The sequence below is a fragment of the Natator depressus genome, chromosome 3, assembly GCF_965152275.1.
Source record: "Natator depressus isolate rNatDep1 chromosome 3, rNatDep2.hap1, whole genome shotgun sequence".
Lineage (NCBI taxonomy): Eukaryota > Metazoa > Chordata > Testudines > Cheloniidae > Natator > Natator depressus.
This window is the reverse complement of record NC_134236.1, coordinates 203,925,137-203,950,068: the sequence shown is the minus strand read 5'-3', so window position 1 is coordinate 203,950,068 and position 24,932 is coordinate 203,925,137. Positions and strand designations below refer to the sequence as shown.

Here is a 24,932-nt window from a genome sequence, read left to right as displayed (position 1 = left end):
GCGCAGGGATGCCAGCCAGCAAATCCCTCTTACTTCTCTCCCGCTTTCAGACCTCTCCCAGGAACCCCTTTTCTCTCTAGGAGCTGACATTTCCTGACTGACTCAATCTGCTCTAACACTCTTTCTCACCAGGCCTCATGTAGCACCACCCCAGGCCTCACCCTCTTAATTGGCTCAGCACCTGGACAGGAAAAGGGGAACTGAGCCCAATTTCATTTAAGGGGCCAGCTACCCTGTTACAGTAAGTACGGTTGTACCTGCTCTCTTACAGATGAAAAAACTTAAGCAAACAAAGGTTAAAGGTCTAATTTTTAGGGATGTTTAAGGTGCTTATGTAACCCACACACCGCTTGGGTGTGGTGCTCTGTCCCATCTAGTGGCACCGAGACCACTTAGAGAGAGATTAATGAGTCTGCTACAGGCTTAGCTAAGGGCCATGTGGCTTTTAGCTCATGCGGTAAAGGCTCATGCACTAAGCTTCAGAGATCCCAGGTTCGATCCTGCCTGCCGATGACAGGGGTCTAGTGCTGTTACAAGTGGGGGCTCATCCAGGATTTCAGCTGGAAAGTCTCTGAAGTTCGGGACGTGCTTCCTCAGCTAGGGGAAGTATGTAACCCACACATGGCTTTGGTGTGGTGTTCTGTCCTATCTAGTGGCACTGAGACCACTTAGAGAGATTAATGAGTCTGCTACAGCCTTCGCTAAGGCCCTGTGGCTTTTAGCTCATGCATTTACCTCCAGAGATCCCAGGTTCAATCCTGCCCACCAATGACTGGGGTCTGTCGGTGTTACACTTAACTTCCATTGAAATCAATGGGAGTTAGGCTCCTAAACACCTTTAAAGAACAAGTAGAGATCCACACTCCTAATTCTGTAGTCACTAGACCACACACCGAATAATTTAGTGCAGCCAAGTCCCTCCTGAACTTCTGAAATGTGTCCAGTGTGGGAGGGTGGAGGAGAGTTGAGACAGTTATAAGAACATTTTGGTTCTAAGTTAGGACTTTTTAAAAAAGAATCCAGGGGGCTCCCAAAATAGTGCAATTTTTTCTGGACTTTCAAACTTCTTTCCATCTAGAATTCTGGTTTGTGGTTGCATTTTCGGAATAGGTTTCAGACTGCTGGACAACAATGCCGGGAAATACAGTGAGAAGAAATATTTGGTTGTTCCTAGGTCATCGTGTTGCACAGTTAATCTCCATCCGTTTGAATGTTGTTCATGGCAACCTGACTGAGAAAAATTCCTCCTGATTAAAAGAGAACACCTCCAGGGAACATTGCTCAATGCCCTGGGAAAGCTTTGGTAATTAATAATTGGCCTGAATCATATGGGCTTTCACAGTACAAGTCACAATGGTGCCACTTAAACACTGAGCACACGTAGCGAGCTTTAAACTGCATGTTCCTTCAGGGAATCCATCTACAGAACATGCCAGCTGCACAGCTTATCCACAAAATCTTTCTAATAGTGAAAATATCCAGTTTCATCTTGAAAAAAATGATAAAAGCTGGATTCCAAACTTTCTGGTGAAAACTCAAACTCCCTGCTCACTTTCTCGTACTGATCCAGGTATCCAATCCCCTTCTCCCTGTCTGGTCTTTCAGAGTTAATTGACCCATTGCCTTGTATTGCCTGCACTATTGTTCTTCACTTCCCATTTATATACTGGATCATACAGTGACATTTCAAAGACCACCTTAAAGAATATGAAAATATTTGGCATTTCTGCAAACTGCAATACTCAGATATTTAATTACACAGAGTCAATCACCTGTCTAATTCAGACAGGAACTCAAATCTCACAACATAATTACTTTAAGTTCGGATGGATAATTCAGGAAATTGTAGGTAGTCTGACATGCACAAAGCATTTAAAACATGGGGGCACTAGCACTTCTCAGTGAAAAGGCTGTACATTTTTTTTAATGTGGGCACAATCTATTGTGCCCCTATCTCAAAAATGGCTAAACTGTTTTTGTTTAAATTAAAAACATAAGTAAAATAAGTAAAAAATTAACCTGAAGCAGATACCCAACATGGAAATTTTCAACCCAAATGGTTAATGTTTGGAAATGTTATAAGCAACTGAAAACAGGGACTTGTAATGGAAAATGTCAGGCAACTTAACAACGGGCATTGCCACCTGCACCTGCCAGAATGACAGAGGAGCAGGTAGGAAATTACTCTTGTCTTGAGCCAGGGAAGAATGTCAGATTTAAGAAGCATTTTTAAAATGAAACCATAGGGTTGCCTACGTATAATATTTCCAACCCCCTTAATGATCTGAAACCTGTTTCATAAAGTCTGAATTGAATCTGTCTAGGTTTTTATAGTGCAGCCACCACCATCCTTCGTGGGACAAAACAGAAGAAAACTCTGTCAAGATCATATGGCCAGGTCCTTAGTTGGCATAAAACAGCCTAGCTCCATGGACTTCTACAGAGATATGGCGATTTACACCACTTGAGGATCTGGCCCAATGGTGTTTTCCTTTCCACCCTTTGAGTACAAGGTCTGATTGTATGAAAAGAACAAGACATTCTTTTAAATTATTATTAATTTAACTGGAGTGAGGTGCTGCAAGGCCATTGTGCTCTTGTTGCTGTGGGAAGAGATGTTTCTTCCCCTCTGATCTGAAAGAGGTGAGATCTGGGCTCATTTATTTCTGGTGGGATTGCATTCCATAGGCAAGGTCTTACTGCTGATAAAGCCCTGTCCTCTCTGCCATAAATATTCCCAGTGTTTGCAGCTGTCATCTAAGATGCCAATACAGCTGACATGCAGCTGCTTATAAGATGTTGTTTGTAAGATATTTTCATCGCATTTGCTGCATTCCTTCTATAACTTCAGATTTGTTTTAGCGACTACGATCTGACACACAGGATGGGGTTATCAATATCTTTGTATGAAATGGTGAGAAACACAAAAGTTATCTGCAACCAAACCTCAAAGACCTTACTGGCTACTAATTCAGTCATGTCACAGCTGGTGACAGAGAAGCCTCAATTAGCCTGCACTAAATGAAGGGAAAGTGGGGGAAAAATGTAAATAAGAGTGAAAACAGGGAAGAAGGGAAGGATGTCATATTTCTGTGGGTCACTGAGTTCAACGAGTGCAAGCTCAAGCCCTAAAATATGTCTTACTTGCACCCTATTTCTTTTTTTCTTTTCACATGATGCTGGAGAATGGTCTTCAGACCTGCTGTTCCTTCCACTAAAGTCGAGACTCAAAACTTCCAAGAAATGTAGCTTTTCCTCCCTTCTCCCTCATTTATTTCTGAACCAACTACTTCGGCAGCAGTATTGCTTACTCGCAGTTCCCTTCCACGCTGTTGCTGTTGTCCCCAAAGCTGTCTTCAGACCCCCAATTAAATAAAGCTCCCCTGTATTTTGCACACCCATATCTTCCCCCCCGCCATGAATGGAAACCTCAGTCTGCATGAACTGCTGACTTGCACTGGTATTTTGCTGGGCTATACGGAGAACCAATGGAACTAAGAACCTTGTGGAACTCGTTAATTGCTCTTACCTGTCCTGCGAAAAGGCCACACACACCGATTATACAGAGAATGTTGAATACGGCAGAGCCAACAATGGTTCCGACTCCTACGTCTCCTTTTGTGATAAAAACACCTGAAACACAAGTTCAAGGCAAACCATGTAAGTCGGAAAGAACAGGGATCCTACTCCAAAAAACTGCACCCCGCTGCTGTATACAGTAGAACTTCAGAGTTACAAACACCTCAGGAATGGAGGTTGTTCGTAACCCTGAAATGTGCATAACTCTGAACAAACATTATGGTTGTTCTTTCAAAAGTTTACGACAACTGAATAATGACTTAATACAGCTTTGAAACTTTACTATGCAGAAGAAAAATGCTGCTTTTAACCATCTTAATTTAAAAGAAACAAGCACAGACACAGTTTCCTTACCTTGTCCAATCTTTTTTTAAACTTTCCCTTTATTTTTTTAGTAATTTAGTTTAGTTTAGTTCTGTACTGTCTTTGCATTTTTTTTTTTTTTGGTCTCTGCTGCTGCCTGATTGCATACTTCCAGTTCCAAATGAGGTGTGCGGTTGATCGGTAAGTATGTAACTGGTGTTCATATCTCTGAGGTTCTACTGTAGTCATTTGCCTGATTCTCCCACTTTGACTCAAATTGAATAGGACAACTTGTGGAGGAAAGTTAAAGGGTGAATAAGGAGGCACAATCTGGCTCTTTGATAGGATTAGTAAGAATGTGTTATCAAAAGTGCTACAGTAATGGGTACCATAGAAATAAATGTCAGCGAATAAAAAATAACCCGCTAACGTCACCTGCTAGCTACAAGTCTGTTGAAATTCAGCTGTTGCTAGCAGGGGTCTGGAAGAGTTTCCCTGACCATTGTGGCCTGTGATTTTTTCCCCTCAGAACCATGCTACACAAGGGGCTCATTCTACCAAGCCGGGGACGGTGTTATAACAAAGTAGTGACCTGACCATGTTGGAACATGGTCCCACCTGCACAGCCAAATCATGCTGAAACCATCTTACCCTTTTACGATAGCACGGTCCCCATTTTGGTCAATTTTAGGTGAACAGATTTTAATTCCAGAAGGGATCATGTAGTCTGACCTCCTGTATAATGCAGGCCATAGGACTTCCCTGAATGAATTCCAGTTTCAAGTCCAACAGCTGTGGTTGAATGAGAGCAGATCTTTTAGAGAAACATCCAATCTTGATTAAAATATTTCCAGTGATGGAGACTCTGCCACAACCTTTGGTAAGTTGCGCCAGTGGTTAATTACTCTCTTGCTGCACAGATGGGTATAAAGAGGGCTACACACTTCCCTCAGTCCAGCATGATTCTCAGACCAAAATCCCTGTCCCCAGCGGTCAAAGGAACCACTGCTAGGACCGTGCTAACAACAGCAGTGGTGAAACTTGGTTGAAATGAGCAGGTTCTGCCGATTCTGAACCAATTGTGTAGAAGAAAGAAGCCCCTCACTCTTGAGCATTGCTGCAATAGGATAGCCCTCTATTCTGCCCCCCCATAAGCAGAGTGCTGCTGTGAGGGAGCCCTCAGATCCTCTGTTCTACACTGTGCTCATCAAGGTAGTATCTGGGCACCTTCCAGCAGTGCCTTAAGCAATATGGCTACGCATCCTTCTCTCCTAAACGGAGTCTTCTGGTGGGATGAAGGACAATTTTTTAAAGCTCTCAACTAATCTCTCCCTATGAAGGTTTTGAATCCACAGCTTCACAAGCCAGCAGCCTCCACCAGCCCTAACAGCATGCCCTTGTACGTGTCACAGAGAGGGTCGGGAATTTCTCACCACTTTCTTGGAAGAGAAGGAGGGGCTGGTTGGACATGAGGGAGAGCTGTTTGCATAGATCTCCAGTGCACACAGCTACACCCCTGTGCTCCAGCCCCTCATCCGAAACAAGACCAACCATAATCCCCCCGCCGATCTGCACTCAAATTTCTATCTACACTGTAATCAAGCTACATAGCCCCTTGACACAGTTAAAAACATCGTTCTTTCTTGCAGTGTAGATGGGACTGGCCCATTCTCGAACTGTGCTTCGTCATCTGTAATGGACACAAACATGGCCATTGTGTGTGTGTTGGTACAATTTAGCAGCGTGTTAATCTATTCACAGTGCACAGAGCCTGGATTATGCTTGGTGACGCACACTGTACATAAAAACAGAAATTCAGGAGTTTGTTCTTTCATCCACACCGGGAGATTATACATATAGCTCCTAGACTTAATAAGGATTTACCACAATTAATCTTCCATGCGTCCATGAGAGAACAGGTTAAGAGTTATTACAACTCTTAGAGTCATTTGGCAACTCCAGCTGTACTTAATGCCTTTAAAAACTGTTTAAGGAAGAAATGGCTGGTTAGTTAGTTACCTATAACAGATGTAAACAACTCAGGAGCGGAGCTTCCAGCTGCCATGAAAGTTGCCCCAGCCACGTCTTCACTAAGATGCAAGCGCTGCAGAGAAACAAATGAAATCCATGATTATAACACTGGCACGTGAGAAGGAATTCAACTGAAAAAGTTAATGTCTGTCTGAGCAGGACATTGCTGATATGCTTAAATGGAAAGAAGGGACGAACCAACAGGACAGAGAGGCATTAGTTATCATGGGGAAATATTGCATTCTCAACCTAATAAAGCAAGATGGTTGTGCCTTCTGATCTCAATTTACAGAGGGCTAGATTGTTCCTTTGGGCACTGCCCTGTGCAGGGCAAGGCATATTAGCTGCAACACCCCAGGAGGCATGATGACGCCCCTCTGAGTCACAATTCCTCCCCATACATATGTTGTCTCACCTACTCTGGCCAGTATGTGGTGGGGGTTGGGGGATGGAGACAAGTTCTTGCCCATGTGCTCTGTGGAGTACGTAAGGGTGTGATTACCCCAGACCCAAGGTGCTAACTTCCCTGTATGGGATTTACCCAGCAGCAGCTAAAAATCTCCACTGATAATCAGGGACTGGCATTCTCTTAAAATACCCATACTTACCAAATTTCTTTTAGCTGTAAGAAACCCCAAAGCCCACTTCTAGCCTTCATAGCTATAGACAGATGGAGGTTGTTCTTATGTGAAACATTATTTCCTGAGAGGAAAAGCACTCACGACTGTGTACATATTTCATTGGTATGAATCTTTTTCAAATATCTGCTTAGTTAACTATTTCCTATATGCTTTCTGCAGTCCCACCATTCCATCGGTGCGAGTGACAGCTCAGTAAATGGGACCAAGCTACTGAAACCAACGGGACCATCTGACACCTCCCATTGGTTTATGCGAAGAAGCTAGAAAGCGACCCCCCTCCAATATGGCTGTAAACCGCTACCTTGTTTCTACACAAAACAGACCCAAACACGTAAGCTGCCGTGCCTGCCTATGGGTCAGCAGTGGAATGAGGGGCAGTGGGATGTGAAGGAAACGCTTTTCAGACAGCATTGGTTGTTTAAAACAACAAAGAGCAAGCCAGCTGACAGGCGCGCTAAACACTTTTCCTCTATCTTCCATTAATTCCCACTGAAACCTGAAAAGAATCCCATGGTGCATTGTATTTTTACCACAAGAATCTCTGACGGTTCTTCATAAATATCAACCTCAGCAAACTGTGTATATGCAAAGATAAGGTAGAGAGTTAATTTACTCTGCAAAAAAAATGCAGAAGAAGCAATCGAATCCTCAGTTAACAGTCCAATCACAGCTTCATTTTCTCACAAGGGTGCCAGATACCCTTAACTCTGCCCCCCTCACATGCTAATCATACAGTCTTTCATATATAATACGGGGGGGCAACGGAAGAGGAGGTGGGTGGGCAGAGTCTGGCCTCCATGGGAGGCAGGAAACTTAAAAGTGTTATATTGTCATAATAACGTGACAAATTGATTGAACAAAAAGCTTTTCTGAAAGTGATCTAACCCGGACTAAAAATATTGTGAAAGACATATCTAGGAACAAAGGCAGATCTCCCAAAGGGCTAGTTTCTGCTGCACCAGGCTCAGTGGAAACACAGATGCACGCATTGTATCACATACAGCCTGTACCCTGCTGATACCTGCGGAGGAGGGATAATCAGTCAAGGGTTATGCTTGAGTTCGTACTTCCTAAAGACAGATTATTATAACAGGGGCTTCCCTGGGAGAGAAATCTGAGGCAATGTATTCAAATGGTCATGACAAGCTGGGTAGTCCAAAGATATGGAAAAGGAGGTAAAAATCTATTCCACAGTAATATCAGTTGGGGCCTGTATATGCTATTATAACCCTAATATTAATACACTTCCAATTCTGATTAAACTAAACCGGAAAAAGCCATTCTTATTCTGGAATAAGCATGTCCACGTGAGGTGCTATTGTGGACTGTCAATTTCCAAGTGCTTACAAGCTCCTAGGCAATAGAACTTCCCTAATGTGACCGAATGACAGCGAGACCTCTTTCCAATGACAGAGTTTTGCAAGTTAACAAGTGAGAGAACCTACTAAAAATATACCAAGCATACCACGTCACCCAGTAGGGTTGCACATCTGTCACCTTTAGTGACATTGAATAATCCCTGGCTCTCAAAGCCTCCCTTTTGATTTCAACGGGACTTCTTGTGGAGTAGACAGTTACTTTGTGTGGGGAAGGGCAGCAGAATCCAGCACCAGATGTTATCCGAAAGTGTGATCAAACTATTTCCCCTTTAGTCTGAAAAAGGCAGACAAGTGGGCCAGGAGAAAAGGCAGTAGAGACCCTTCCCAAGTTAGCTGGGTCGCTTTCCCATGAACATCTGAATGCTAACACTGAAGGCTATGTCCATGCAAGTTGGAAGTTTTAAAGACAAGTCATTTCAGATTAAGACAAAAAAAATAAGTTGGAGCAACTCTGAAAAGAGGATCATGTATTTCTTTCACTGTCACAGAACTCGAGAACAGCTTGAGGTCGTCGGAAAGAAAGGACTTTGTGTCCCAAAAAGGTCACCTTTGGGCTGAGAACAAATATATTGAAAAAAACCCCCTCATGTTTTTGAGAAAGTTGATGCATCTTTGGATAATCATGGTTAACATGTGTTGTTAACCTATGTCACATTGCTATGGTCTGCAGTATGATCACATTTATCTAATACTTGTTTAACCACACTCCCTCTTCTCTGCACCACAACTGTATCTCTGGCATGGATCAGTTGCCCAGTCACCCCTTTGATCATCCACATGTTTTTCGCTGAGACAAGGCTGTGCTGTATTCCGATGAACCAGAAACACCAGTACAGTTTATGAGTCAGCTTCCATCAGAGCTGTCAGATAGAAATGATTTTGCAACTAACCTCCCACACCTCCTTCCCCAGCTCAGGAGCAGCTCTGTTTTCAGGAAGATGGATAATTGTGGTTCTGCCATCAGGGGAGATCTGCAGGTGTCTTTCCCAATTGACAAAGATCTCTAAGGGGCAAAACCAATCTGTATTTTCTACCTGCTGCACAGATTTCGTAGCATGGAATTGGCTTTGGGAAAGACTTGAAGACACTTCAAATATACTGCCCACGCTCAACAAATAATTATCTTTCTGTGTTTATTCAGGCTGGGAAGAACTCCTTATCTTCTAAAATTTCATCCCGCTGGCCTGAGCCAAATGGGGACAGTTTTCTTTGCAATTGCTTGAAATGTGTGAGAGCAGCTTTCCTTGCTGCTGAACAATTTATAATGGAATTAGAATCTTGCAGGGAGGTCTGAAATCCAAATACGGGATCAGAGCCTCAGCTAATGTAAATCAACCATAGCTCCTAATTTATATCAGCTGAGGATCTGGCCCAGTGTTTTAAACTGAAGTCTGCATTGTGACATGCACTCAGCAGAATTTTTACCATTAATCATTATGGTTATTATACATTCATATTGCAGTAGCGTGTACAGGCCGGCGAGCTCAGGGCTCCCAATGCTAGGTGCTGTAAAACATGGAAAATGAAAGGCCCTGCCCCAAAGATCTCACAGTTTAAAAGACAAGACAGCAGGTGGGTGGAGAAGAGAAGCTGATTGGGGTGGGGACCAAGGTAGCAAAAGTAACAGGATGTGTGCAATTCTTAGCCAAGCAGGAGGAGCACAGATATCCCTCCATCTGCCCAGTGACTACACAGATAAGGAGACTGCTGCATGTCTGTTGAATTTTAAATCCAAACCAAGACTTTGTTGAAATCAATGTCAGGGCAGTAGAATCCATATTTGTGGTGTGTGTAGGACCAAAATAGTCCTCTTTTCGCCAAACTCTGCCCCTTTGGGTGACCTGTTTGATCCAATGTGATGTAGAGAGGGTTTAAAACATCATTTGAAACTTGGAAGTATCCAGTGGATCAACATTTTCATGTCAAAGTCAAGGTACATCTTAATTTCTCTCATTTCCCGCCCAAGAATTGGCCAGTGCAGCTGATGGAATGATTTACAGGAAGTTTCTCAGAATTTAGAGTGCAGAAGTTTGAGAAGCTGGAAGAACTGTAATTTTGCAAATTTTAAAATTTAGCTTTTACTGGAAAAATTTCTATTTTAATGTAATTCAGGCACAAACAGATATTTTTCATCAGAAGGTTAAAAATATGCAATTGTTGGCCATCTTTGTCAGAATTATAGTATGCTATATTGTATTTTTAGAAATGTATTACTATAATTTTTATTTCAGTAGCACTTAGAGGTCACAGCCAAAACTGGGAATGCATTTTGCAAGATGCTGAACAAACATGTACTAAGGGACAGTCCCTGCCTTGAAGAGCTTGTAAATTAAATAGATAAGACAACCAAATGTTGGGAGAGAATAAACGTCAATAACCTGTGGGGCACAGAAACAGTGACTTGCCCAAGATCTCTCACAAGAAGTTTGTTACAGAGCCAGGAACTGAACTTCTGAGTCCCAATTGAGCAACTTAACCACAAGACCGTTTTTCCTGGGTACTTCTTAAGGTATGTTTTTAACTACATAGTATTTATGCTTTGTTTGCTAAAGAGAGGGGTGCTATGCAGATATAACTGTTCTTATTGTTATTGAAGTGGCAATCACAAGCTTTATAAGGGTACCCTACAAATATTATTTGTCCACTAAGAAATGCACATGCAGGCGCCCGTAACAGAAATGCACAAAGCGGAACCAATCATTTACGCGATATTATAATTCAATGTAAACACAACATCTGTTTTCTTACCCATTAAATTTTTTTAAAAAAAAACCCAAATGAGAAACTGTAATATAATGCTATCTACTATGGACACATCTTGAGGTTTTCAAGGGAAATTGCTACTAAAGTGACATGCAAGAAACATCTACAAATACTTACTTCACTAATCTTTTCCAATGAAGGGACAAAGAAATCATCACAGACAATTGCCAAAGCGTAGAACATATACATGGCCTGAAAGAGAAAACATAACATTGAGTTTAGAAGGTGCCAGGGAAAGACACAAATTGTAATGTCCCACTTGAACTTGGGTTTTTAAATTCTATTGCTACAGCAATTTATGGGACATCTAGTAGTTTATGGAAGGATCATGAAGTATTTATCCAAAACTCTTACAAGTTATCAAGTGCCACCGTCACTTAGCATCAGACAGTGACAAATGATTCTTTTAAGTTCTCTAGATGTTGCTTAAACACGTTCAATATCTCCTTTATCCTCCTTTTCCATAAATTCGAGGTTTTTTTTTAAAGTATGAGTGTGTTCCATGAAAAACTGAACTCTCCAGAAGGGGTTTTCAATTGCTAATGCTTCAGTGCAGAGCAAAGAAGTGTGTTTGTGCTTAGACTCCCTGGAATGATACCTAGAATTCTAATCCTAGGACTTTATTTAATCCAAAGTAATGCTAGTCTTAGAAAGAACTCCCCTCCCCGCCCCCAGAAATGAGTGGCTGGAAAAGATGTAAATTCATCATTTTAATGTTAACTAAAATCATAGGGCCCACTATGGCTCCTCGGGATCTGAACTGAGTTGGGGAGACGCAGGGCCATGCAGCACAGGAACAGATCCCCAGCTGGTTTAAATCATTCAGTGGAGCTACTCCAAGCTGCATCAGTTAAGGATCTGGCTTATTATGCTTTTGCAAAGCCTTATGCACCCAGTGGGGCTGAGGTCAGAGCAGTGAGATGCAAGACTCCCTTGGTGACGGGTTAGCCAGGGCTTCTCCCAGTGTGGAATGGGGAGGGAGACACAAGAGGGAAGGCAGAGTCCTCTCCCCAAATCTGGCTAGTGTGCTCCTCTGGGTGCCTGCAGCCGAATTATGGCTGCTCTCCCCATCTAGTGCACTCATGCAGGGTCCGTCATAATTTGGCTCTACCGGTTTTGTGGAAAATGAGGTATATGCTGTATTTATAAGCCTGGCATCCCCAACAGAGATTAGGAAACGGTCTGTCTCAATCAGCTGCCACGGAACAGCCCCAGGGCATATTGGGATGCTACATTTCTTTCCTGGATCTCATTCCTGGCAGACTACAGTATCTGTAAAAAGAAAAGGAGTACTTGTAGCACCTGAGAGACTAACAAATGTATTTGAGCATAAGCTTTCGTGAGCTACAGCTCACTTCATCAGATGCATTCAGTGGAAAATACCACTGAATGCATCCAATGAAGTGAGCTGTAGCTCACGAAAGCTTATGCTCAAATAGATTTGTTAGTCTCTAAGGTGCCACAAGTACTGCTTTTCTTTTTGATTAAGCAAATCACCCTAACCTTAGAAACTCTCTCTCGCTGCAATTTTACTTTTTTTTTTTTTAAATGCATAGTCTGTCAGATGGAGTAGAATTGACTGGGTATGTCTGAAAGTGAACAGTACAGATCCCCAGAAATAAGTGCTTTTTACAGGTGGGTCCATAGAGCACACCACTGTATCCCAGATTCCCTTCTTTTCACATTTCTGCTGAGGGCATTACAACCTCAGTTGCCTTTCCAGCCTCGGAGTGAGACTGAGCTATTTCAAAGTTCAAAGCAGTCTACAAGTTTTGCGCTGCCTGTCATATCCCTTGATAGCTTGTAAAAATAATGCTACACAGGAAAAAAAAAAGACAAGACTGGTTTGAACTCATAAAAAAAAGCTCTAGCCAGCTCTGGGCCCTGGGGTGGCACATTGTGTTGCAGACTGATTTCTGGACAGGACTGCCGATGCTGGCTTGCAGAGAGCCAGTGATGACTAGGCATGGTGCAGAGGTAAAGAAGCATAGGCCCCAATCGTACAAACACTTATGTATCAAGGGCCTGATCCTGCACCATGGCCATTACTGGCAAAATTCCCATTGACTTCAGTGGTGCAGAATTCTGTCCCAGTGGGATTACGCATGCACTTAAAATTAAGCACACACATGTTTGCAAGATCAGGGCCGTAGGCGCCACAGCAGGGGTAGGGAATGTGCAATGGTACAACAAACTGTTCTCAGTGCAGCTTTTCTACCAGCCTGAGCACCTAAGAACAGGCTGTCATGATCATAGTTCTCCACTGGTATCAAGGAAAGAAGAGTATTTTAAAAAACCACCACCATCACACACAGAGCACGTCTACACAGCAAAGACAAACCCGCAGCTGGCTTGTGCAAGGCTGTTTCATTGCTGTGTAGACTTTGTATTCGGGCTGGTGCTCGGGCTGTGGGACCCCAGCCTGAGCCTGGAAGTCTACACAGAAATGAAACAGCCCCATAGCCTGAGCCCGGTGACCCTGAGACAGCTGGCATAGGCCAGCCGCGGGTTTTTCTTTGCTGTGTAGATGTACCCCAAGCCACAAAGCGCAGATGTGCCATCACACAGCATGTCAGTCCAAAGCGGCAGGAAATGAGCGTGGACAGTGTTGTCATTAATGTTAACTGGATTCAGATGCACATATCTATATACAGGAGAACCTCAGAACTATGAACACCAGAGTTATGAACTGACCAGTCAACCACACACCCCATTTGGAACCGGAATCAGGCAGCAGCAGAGACAAAAGAAAGCAAATACAGTACAGTACTGGGTTAAACGTAAACTACTAAAAAAAATAAAGGTAAAGCAGCATTTTTCTTCTGCAGAGTAAAGTTTCAAAGATGTATGAAGTCAATGTTCAGTTGTACACTTTTGAACAAACCACCATGATGTTTTGTTCAGAGTTATGAACAACCTCCATTCCTGAGGTGTTTGTAACTCTGAGGTTCTACTGTATATGAGGGATTGTTAATTGCGTTACTTAATTTATCTGAATTGTGCAACTTCAGCACCACAGCTGTTTGTGGCATTTTTATTCAGCATTAGCCACAATAGATTAATTTCCCAAATGCCTCTTTACTGAATTTATACCTCCCAGGGTTTCTTTGTGGGTTTTTGATGGTTGTTTATAAGGTGGTTTTAGAGAAGTGGAATAGAGACCTGTGGGAATCAGTCTGGAATTCTGATGGAATTATGTTTGAATAAAGTCAATTATTTGTCCTCATTTGGCTTCACTCTTTGTTGCAAGTTAAATGATCACACACAGTCATATTTATTTTCTGGTCATCTTTTCCATTACAAAACCTACGACCCAGTAACCACACAGCTTGATAATTGTTTGGGGGCTAAACTAGGCCTTCCCAATTCCCTCACCCTGCTGACATGATCTAACCCCTTTTCCCATCTCCCTGTTCTCTCCCTGGCTTTTTTCAGCCAGCAGACTTTTCTATAAAGAGGAAATGCTGATCATAAAATAAAATGAAGTCAGGAAAGAATCCCCATATTTAACTGGAAAAAAGGGCCCGGTTTAAAATGAGAAGAGGAGAGATTTGGGCAAATGGAAATCTTTAATGACAAGGAGAAAGCAACAGAAACAAAATGAATGAAATATAGAATAAAACCCACAACATTTTAATATATTTATGTTGTTGACAGTGAGAATTTTAGGTTGATGCTCAACTGAAAAAGAAATCCACTTTGGAGATGTCCAAAGAACTCTAGAGACCATATTTAAACGTAACTTGGGCTTACTGCCTGTATATGAAATAACTGTATCCTGGGCTGCATACGCTCTAAAGCCAGGGGCTGAAGTACTGAGAGGAAGGCCGAGGAATTTATAGCCCAGGATTGGCTATTGCCAAGTTAACAGAAGGAGCCCTCAAGATGAAATATGCACATTTGAAACTGAATATTCAAACTGGAATGAAAGACCCCTAAAAACCAAGAGGAGCCAAAATCAGATGGTAAATCGGCTGACTGGGAATGATTTAGATCAAAAGAAAACATCCTTTTGACAGCTTCTCTCCCTGTTCATCTTCTGCCATGGTTCCCCTCCTTTCTCCCCGGCACCCAGCCTCTTCATTCGCCCTGCCCCACACAAAGTAAATACAATATGGTTGACGTCCTGCTTTGAAAGTGAATTGGGAGACAGAAGCTAGGATGCTCCCACAGGTAAATGTGCACGTTACTCTGCTCCATGATTAAGGTTGCAGGTACGTTTTCTTTAGAAGTCCTACTGTAGCCCCCTGTCTAAAATTCACAGACATAAGAATATGGGCCTCAAAGCTGATAGGTTAGTTCCAGGGTCAAGGCAGGATTTTTATATCTGCTTTGAAGCTGTTTTGACTGAAGGGTTCCTGACCTGCTGCATAGGAAAGTTCAAATTTAATCTATTGTGTTCATCAAGTCTGTGCAGCCACTCCCAGCCAGCCACTCCCACATACCTACCCCCTCACATCCATCACACCTGCACCCACCCCTCACTCACACACACGCACACACACACAACTGTATGCAGCCATCTGCTCACTTGCTCACTCCCGCCTCCCCCTGCTCCCAAATAAAGTGGAGTGGGCCTCTTCCCCTTCCCTACAGCAAAATCAGTAGGGGCACTTGGAATGCTCAGCTGTCCCTCCCCTCGTGAGCCAGGGGGCAGGCCTCGGTACCGCTGTGCTCCTCAGCTTCCCTTTCCCATCCTGAAGAAGACAGTAGTGATGCCTTTGGGCTTCTGCTCCCAGGGGTTGCACATGTGGGCTCCCAGCCCTGTGAATGTTCCCAGAATGCTTGCTTTACACTGGCTGCTACTGAAGGGATGAGAGGTTGCCATTTAAGAGTGTGTAATACCATGTGCCATGCACTGGGCCTTTAGCACACCTGTGGCACTGCTCCCCTGGGAATGGGAGATGCCATTGTTCTCACGGCACCAGTGTACCGCCCCTCCACGGTAAGCAATTAGCTACTACGGACAGGTGTTTTATTTTTCAAGGGATTTAACACAAGCACAGTGGAGGAATAAGGACTCAGCAGAGAACACACTGCGTTGGCCCCCTGGCCGCCAACTGCACCAGCTGTGCTCAGGACGGGGAGCTCTGCCGCCAGAGATGGTTCAAGGGAACCAGGCCACTCTGGCACCCATGCTTTGTCCCTGGGTAAACCCTGCCCACCATTAGGCGCCACAGACCTCCCACAAAAGGAGGTTTCATCTGCTTTCAACCACCACAACAATCCCCCAGTGGACTTCCTGCCACTGGGGGCCCTACGCAACGTTCCACAGTAGCTGGTAAAACATGTTGCCTCTGTGGTCGCTGCCACTATTCCGATGGTGTCTTTATTTGCTTCTAGGATACCCAATACCTTACTCATGATTCTAATTTAGAAGAGGTCTTGTTCCATAACGTGCACGTTACCGATTGCTTTGTGTTCTCTCAGGGAATTCAACAGCAATTCCTTCCAACCTGTGGCTGGTTGATTCTGTAGGTGCAATTCACATCCTAGAAGTCTTCTCTCACTCTGTCTATAGTTTTCTGGGTAATTTTAATGAGACAACATTTTACACCTAGACATGGATTGTTGGTAGAGCCTCTGATATATAAAATATATATAAAATAAAAATCTATATTAAAATCATGTATTTCTTCAAGATAAACATATCAAAACGAGAATTACTGGTCACAGAGAAAGATATTTTTTAGGAGCCTTTACTGTATCTTACTAAAGAGATGCAAATGAAGTTACATAAATCTCCATTAGGAATTACAGCATACGAGGCTGTTTTAATTTGCTGTAAATACTGAAAATCTGGTCCCTTTATAAAACTATTTTTAAATGTAAACACTGTCTCACACTATTTATCTACTGTAAACATTTGCAGCAACTCAAACTCAAGCAGCCTAACATTTATTAGGGACCTTCTTACATTCTGCGTATTCATTCATCTGTCAGACAGTCGCACTCTGGCTTGCAAACCCTGAATCTCTCTTGACTTACTGAAGATCTCAAGAAGTTCTTGATGAGCTCCGTAAAAGCTTGGTTCTGCAGAAGCCACACACATAGGAACAGTGGAGAGAATGATACACACCTCTGGGTGACAATAAATCTGTGACTGGTCTACTTTTAACATTAGAGTGAAGACTTCAGTGGGGAGGGAGGTATCATCGGTATCATTTCAGCACAACTTCTCTGGCTGTTCCTCATCCAAGTCAGGATGGCTGTTGGTTTTGTGCATGACCGTTTCTCTGAGCACTACAGAGCAGAATCCGGCTTAGTGTTTTTTGGGGGGGAGGTTGCAAAACAATTTTTTGCCACCCCCACAAATGTAAAGTCTACCTGCTCTCTTTGATCACAGCAACATGCACAGGGCCGGACTGAGGATTTGGGACAGAGTGAGCGAGATGATTCTTTGACCGCCCCCAGCTGCCAATAAAAATCCCACTTAACTGTCCCTTCAGAACTCTGCCCCTCCTTGTTTGCCTATTCACCTCTCACTGTGTTGCTTCTCTCTGACCCTGCCAATGAGCCTGGTCTCAAGATTCTATTTGTCTGACTCTTCCGCAACCATCTTTATGCTTTCTTCCTGTAGCGGGGTGAGCACCCGCTCCAGCCCTGAAGGGGTTGGAAAAGCCCTGCAGAGGGCTGGGGCTGGGGAAGGGAGCAAAACCCCGGCTGATTGGGGGAAGTAGTGGCAGCCATGCCCCAATCAGGGCCCAGCTGGCTCTATAAAGGCTTTGAGCCGGAAGTTCCAGGAGAGACTCTCTCTAGCTTGGAGAGAGGGGACCTGGCTGCAAGGGCTGAGAAAGTACCCAGCTTGGGAGTAGGGCTGGGGAAGGCCAAGGGAGCCGGGCAGCTCTGGTCTAGGAAAGCTGCAGGCCTGGCAAGGCCTATTAGGTATGGGGGGTTGCATGGGCAGCAGGTCCAAACCCCCTTGCCTGTGATGAGGGGCTTATACTGCAGTCTGCCCCAGGGAGCAGGGGCTAGTTGGTGACTGGCAGTAGACTAAGACTGAAGTGAGGTGGGGATAGTGGGTGGGGGTTCCCCTGGGAGGGGGAGACTCAGAACTGTGGGGGTACCGCCAGGGGGCAGTACCCAAGACAAAGGCACTGGGGTCCAGGAGGGGGTGAGACACCAGCTTGAAGGAGGTGCTCTGGAGGCTGGATGCTAATTCCCTGAGACAACCAGCAGGAGGCGCTGCCAGGTGAGTCTGCGCTCCGTGACACTTCCACATTACCCCATATGCCTTGGATGCCCTCTCTGAACTGATCTACAGGGCAACTACTCTTCTTTTAAGTCCTCTCACAAGGCCCACTTCTGCTGTAAAATTCACCAGCTAGGTCAAGGCCCACCTAGAAAAAATATGTATGTTTTATCCTTCTTCCTCCAGCCGCCTTAGCTTGTGAGCTCTTTATAGCAGTGCCAAAATTACAGTATGCCTGGACCTAGTCCACTGTGGGCGCTACCTTAATACAAGCAATGTTAAATAATAACAAGCATCCTGTATGGAACATGTAGTTGGAAAAAATAATCCCAACTACAGTATATAATGATTAAGGCTATGTTTATGTCACGGAGGTCATGGAAGACATGGAATCTGTAACCTCCAGAGACCTCCATGACATTCTCTGCTTCAGCCCCAGGGGCTGCAGGACTCTGGAGCTGGCAGCCATGGGTTCCAGCGACTGGAGACAGGGGGCCCCTTGCAAGGTTCGGGTGACAGACTCCTGAGGGGGCCCAGCGATGGGCAACAGCCTCGCACGGATGCCTTGGGCAAGTGGCTGGGGTGTCCTGTCTTCTCTTTGGGAAAAAATGGTCAGCCTGCAGCTCCCTGCCACTGTGGGTGGAGGGGGGGGCCCCCTGCAGCTTCCAACTGCCGTGGGAAGAGGGGGAACCCTACAGCTCCCAGCCACCGTGGTGGTGGGGGAAACCATGGAACCGCAGCAGCAAAAGTCACAGATAGGTCACGGCTTCTGTAAATTTGTTTATTACCCGTGACATGTCTGTGACTTTTACTAAAAAGAACCATGACAAAATCTTAGCCTTAATAATCAGTTCTAAATGAGCTGTTACACTCAAGAAAGAGATCTTGGAGTCACCATGGATAGCTCTCTGAAAACTTCAGCACAATATGCAGCAGTGGTCAAAAAGGCTAACAGAATCTTAGGAACTATTAGGAAAGGAATAGAAAATAAGACCGAAAATATCCTAATGCCACTATATAAATCCATCTTTTGCCCACACCATGAATACTGTGTGCAGTTCTGGTGATCCCATCTCAAGAAGGTTATAGTAGACCTGGAAAATGTTCAGAGAAGGGCAGCAAATATGATCAAAAGTATGGTTTCAACATGAGAATAGACTAGAAGGATTAGGACTGTTCTTTTAAAAAAGATGTGACTAAGGGTGGATATTTTAGAAGTCTATAATATCATGAATGATGTCAAAAAAGTGTCATTTACCCTTTCCCCATAATACAAAAAAGAGTTCACATGGTGAAATAGGCAGCAGGTTTAATACAAACAAGAGTAAGTACTTTTTCACCCAACTAACCTGTGGAACTCATTGCCATGGGAAGTTGTGATTGCTAAGAGTATTACTGGGTTCAAAACAGAACCGGATAAGTTCATGGAGAATAGGTCTATCAATGGCTATTGGCCAAGATGATCCGTGATGCAACCACATGCTTGGGACGACACTAAATCTCTGACTGCCAGAAGCTGGGAGGAGAAGTCGGGGTGGATCACTCCAACTCCCCTGTTCTGTATACTCCTCCTGAAGCTGTGGTACTGGCCACCGCCGAAGACAAGACACTGGGCTAGATTGTCCATTGGTCTGACCCGATATGTCAGTTCTTATTTATGCAAGGTGGATCTTTTGGCCCCATCCTCAGTGGGCTACAACTGCTGAAGTAAAGCCCAGTTGCTTGTGTTGGGTTGTGCCAATATGTAGAAAAGTTTTGCATGGGTCTATTGTCTAAGTCAACGGAGGCTCAGACACTGGAGGGCTTAGCATGCATTTTGGTGAGGTTCAGGATTGATATCGACTTTACAAACATTAACTACTTAAATAGTAGTTTACATACAACCCTGCGCTGTGCCTAGGGGCGTGTAAGGTGTAAATCTGGCCCTGGGGATCAGTCTAGCAAATCATACTACTCGCATGCTACTGAGCGGCCCCTCCTTCTGGCCTGAGCTCCTGCTGGATGCTCAGAAGAGAAGCTGGCTCAGCTATAGGCAGATGGCTGGCAGGCAACTTGCAGTGGCCCAAGTGCCCTCAGTGATATCTTGGGTGGCACTTGTCACCTACTACTGTACATCTGCGGTCTTCCCAAAAATCCAGGGACGTCTGGCTATGGTTGTTCTAGAACCCAAAGCTCAGCCCTAGGTAGCTGTGCTGGGATTGTGAACAACAACAATCATAACTTGTGAACTTCAGGAAACAATCAGACAAGATTTCAACCCTAGCCACTAGTGTGGGAAAATGGCTAAAAACATTATTTATTCTTAATGAAAGCTGAGATTCCTATTTACATTTCTGGGTCCCACAAATTAGGGGAAGCCCACAGCCATAGGCTTTGCAGGACTGCAAAAGCCGTCTTTAATCTGGACTGACAAATCCCCAAAGGCACTGTTCAGCCCATCTTACTCAGGCAAAGCACCCACTGACATTCACCAGGAATAATGAAAGTCTTTTGATTATCAGCAGTACACTAGGTACCATGGGGCAAGCATCCAGACATGTCAGTGTCTGTTTGTAGGACAAGGATGCCTGAATTTCTTGACATTAACAGTATATCACAGTAGGGCTAGTTCCTTCATGGGCCTTAGACAGTAATGGGAGTTTTGCTGAGTAAGGAATCCTGAAGAAAGCCCTAAGGCAAAGATTTACGCATGTACTTAACTTTATGCACTGGGTCTGTTCATGGTGCATAAGGTGAAAACCATGCATAAGTCTTTGTGGCATCCAGGCCAACATTTGGATCAGTATTCAAGTATTTGATGCAGAATGTGACACACCAAGGCACAAAGGTTTTCTGAAGAACTTTCAGTGTAGCTTTTTATATCTTTAAATATTTTATTATGTTTTCATGATAATTCCTTGTCTGATCTACATTACCGCAGAAATGCTAATGCAGGCACTCAAGCAGGAAAATGGCAAGTGGGAATACCTCTGAAACATGACCTTTACTCCAGCAAAAAACCAAGAGAAATGCTAGAGATAAGCAAGAAATGAATTGCCTATTTGTTATGTGAGAATCCACATATTTTCAATTATAAAATGTCGTGGGCTCAGGAAGCAATTTAATGACTCTGATAACTCACCCAATAAAAATGTAATACAATTTCCTTTGTAGGCACACTGGTAAAAAGGAAAGACAAATAGCAGAAAGATCATTATTTTCTCCTACATTTTAAAAGTTATTTTAATTTAGATGAAAATAAAGCCAATGTAAATCTTGCCTGGAAGACTATAAAACTGTTGGTTTCCACAAACCTTGGCTGTTCTCCTCAGCTCTAGTTATTTATCTGAATTGTGAACCTTGATACTAAATAGCAGCATTCTCATCCTTCCATCCTTTTTGATATTGTGTCATGTCAATTTGAGGATAAGAAAGTTATAACAAAGCAAATAAGTAGGCTTATAAACTGGATTCAGTCTAAACAGTCAAAAGATGGGATGGGAAACAGACACAGAGAAGTAAAGTGTACCCATTGAATTCTGAGAGTGGGTGGGTGCAAGCATTGGAAGGCCCCTCCCACAGCTTAAGGGGAGGAGCCATTAGACACAGGGTTCAAATATAGTCAAGTGTATCTCAGTTTCCACATCAGGGAAATAAGGATAATACGGCTCTACTTCCCTCACAGCAGGGCTGTGTGTAAACTACTACTTAAGTAGTAAATTTTGTTACTGGTAGCAAACATTAATAGGATGTGGGCAGTCCTTAGCCAATCAGGAGCAGCACAGATATCCATCCATCTGCGTAGTGACTGCACTTACAAGGAAACTGCTGCACATCTGTTGAGTTTTAAATCCAAACCAAGACTGTTGTAAACAGGGTCAGGGCAGTAGAATCCACACCTGTGGTGTGTGTAAGACCAAAACAGTTCCCTTGTCACCATGCCTTTGTCACGTGGCATGGGTCAGAATCCATGGACTTCGCTACATACTGTTACAGCATGGACTGGAACTTTGGAGGAGAGGAAACTTCCAAGAGAAACCCCTCAGGGGAGTTTCCTAGGAGCTCTCTGTGGTGGAGGTTGCCCTTGTTCTCCCTAGAATGGTAAGGGGGATTCAGCCTCCAAATACCATTGATTTGGTGGGAACTGCAGTAGGCCAGAACCACCTGAGCTAGGCCTTGTCTCTCTCTGCTGGATTGCCTGCTAATGAGCTGTCACTGTCTCTGGAACTGGCAGCTACCTCTGAGCCCTGCTTGGACTGATTCAGCAAGGTACTCAAGCCCAGACCTAGCTGTAAGCACACAAGAAGCCCCACTGAACTCAATCAGTTAAACTTTGGCACATGCTGCCGCTGAATGGCACCTTCAAGGGGAATTCCCAGCCTGGGCTTGTATAATCTTTGGAGTGAATTTCCTACAGGCCTCAAATTTTATGTCTTATCTTAAAACATACTTTTAATCCTACTGTCTCTTCCCTTGCTTCACATGGTCAGGAAAGGAGGGAGGAAATGGTATTTTCTTTCCAGTAGTCTTCATCTCACCATAGTTCCCAGCCTACAAAGATGTTTGCTCTTCATTCCCATATTCTCCTGGGATGGGTAAGGAAGCAAAGGTAGGTAGGTTTCTTAGGTCAGCAGAAGGAGGGCATTTTTCACCATTAACTTTGTGTGTTTGTGCCCTTATTACCCAGGTCTCTGTGGTGTGGTTCTATCTACCCAATGGAGTTGAGATGGCACGCTCACATTGCTGAATTTGTCTCTTGCCCTCAAGTCATAACTACTGTACTTATGAAGTGTAAACTGAGTGCTGAGTTAATGGGTAACTCGGCTTTGTTCACCTTTGAGGCTTTGATACTCTAAGTAGGGCTGGTCGGCAAATGGATTTTTTTTTTGGTAGAAATTTTTGGAAAAAATGGTTGACATTTTCCATGAGACATTTTGAATTTTCATCAAAAACCTGGCAGAAAAGGTTTTGGGTTTTCAGCTTTCCAAGGAAATGTCAACATTTACTGTGAAAAACATACTTTCCATGAAAATTTTCATTTTGTCAAAAACCCAGTTTTCCATCAAAAAAACAGTTGAGACAGAATTTCTACAAGGGCAGACTGGAGTTTGGTATCAAAATAATAAATGGCCATTTTGAAGACTATGGGCCAGATTATCATTTTCTCTAAGGGCCCTTTATACTGGGCCTATGAAATAGGTATAAATTTAATTTATGCCCATTTTAAGAATGCTTTACACTGCCAGTAGGGTGCAAAGGGGCCTGTGCAAAAATGAGAATCTGGTCTTACAAATATACCTGGCATGATCCTTAACTGGGGTCTCGTGCTGCTACTGCAATACAAATAAATCATAATAACAGGGAAGCACAAACATTATGCTTTATAGAAAGGATGTTGAGAAACAAGAAGTGGGCTTTCCAAAGGAGCCTAAGAGTGAAAGTGCCTACATTCCATTGAAATATAACTCCTTCGTGGAAACTTTATTTTCTAAAAAGATGGCCTGTTATTTGTCTTGCTACTATCCATTTTGCAGCATATAGTCAGTCTGCAGTGGGTCCTCCCATCATGCTAGGCATCTTCCCTTTTTAAAATGCATTTTAATGCCTTCCAGAAGCACTAATCCACACATCATCACTCTTAATTGAGTGTGCTGTCTATATTTGATATAATGTATGTTCATCACAGAGCACAGGATACCATTTGCTTGCCTGGGATTCCTACAGTCTGCTATTGTTTGGTAGCATGGTTCTCATCCTGAGAAAAAGCAAAGACTTAAAAGGCAAATCAGGTCATTTCAAGCTCTGCAAATTGTCCATTTCAGCATCTGTCTCAACATGAGGCACAGAATTTCCACTTACTGTATGCTTTTGCTTTTTTTATTTTTTCCAGGTCACACAAGGTTATTATACTCTGTGCTACATGCCGTAGATACTGTCGGCAATTAGCCTGGACAGATACCATACTTATAACTGACTGTCTGATGAAGTGCATGAAAATCCTTGTGGGAGTCTTTACATGAAAACCAAATGAAGTGAGAACTCTACTTACATCATTTGCAAATGCAGACAGGACCATGAGTAGCAGCAAGGGGAATCCATGCAATGCCTGTCAAAAAATAGGTTTCACCCCTCCATCCTGAACTGAAGCAGTTGAAAGTCAATGTCCTTTTCGAATGAAAGTGCATCCAGCCTTCAGTACAGAAAAGCAACCCTCAAAACCAGTAAGGGCCTGATCCGGCAAATTCTGAAGCATGCTCATGTAAGCAGTGTCAGGATGAGCTCCACCCTGACATCTGGTGGTGAGGTGTGGCAAGTTGTGGAAAAAAAACTTCAGGGGCTGATCTCATTTGCATAGGCACACCCACCCCGCCTAGACTGAGGCCATAGCTGCCCAAATGGTCACTTCGGCTGCTGTGGGATCCCCAGTGTCTCTGTTATTGGGGCAGGAAGAATAAATTGTTATTACCCTGATTATGGGAACTGTGCTTGGAACTGAACTTGGCCTTTTGCTATGATGGAGGGACTCACTATCAACTAAGTAGCACTCGCTAGGCAAGGGTCATGGGTTCCAAAACTGTGTGAATTGAGAGAGACTTGAGACAGGTATTAGTACCTGGTGGTGTGGGCCCCTTTGTGAGGGCCTGAAGCACCAATTGCACCTCTGTCTCTCTCTCCACTGTGGAATGTCAGAGCTAATTTTGGGTCTATTAAGAGTCTTGCTACAGGTACTGTGCTGCATTCACTTTGGCCTTAAGGTGCACCAGCACTAAGGCCCCCACTACTATGAGCTGAAATCACTAAGCACTGTGTCAAGTAGTGGGGAGCCGGAAGATCTAGAGTGCAGCGGTGTGTTCGTGAGACGGCGAGCTGTGCGGAGTGGAGCCGTCTGTGAGACAGCGGGGTGTGGGTGAGACGGTGAGCTGAGCAGAGCCGTTCGTGAGACGGCGAGCTGTGCAGAGCGGAGCCATTCATGAGACAGCGAGCTGAGCAGAGCTGTTCTTGAGACAGCGAGCGGTGCAGAGCAGAGCCGGTCGTGGTGGAGTGGAGCCGTTCGTGAGACGGCGA

At 43.9% G+C, this 24,932-nt stretch overlaps 1 protein-coding gene across 2 annotated transcripts in view; it reads right to left on the bottom strand.

The window, feature by feature from the left end:
* The window catches only part of SLC24A3 (solute carrier family 24 member 3), a 331,008-nt gene that overhangs the window by 93,344 nt on the left and 212,732 nt on the right, over window positions 1–24,932 (bottom strand). For both annotated transcript variants that reach the window (XM_074949728.1, XM_074949730.1), the window contains exons 4-6: window positions 10,814–10,888; window positions 5,902–5,986; window positions 3,530–3,633 (exon numbers count right to left, since the gene is read on the bottom strand). In XM_074949728.1, the coding sequence (XP_074805829.1) occupies window positions 3,530–3,633; window positions 5,902–5,986; window positions 10,814–10,888 (264 nt within the window). The remainder of the gene's footprint in view (window positions 1–3,529; window positions 3,634–5,901; window positions 5,987–10,813; window positions 10,889–24,932) is intronic.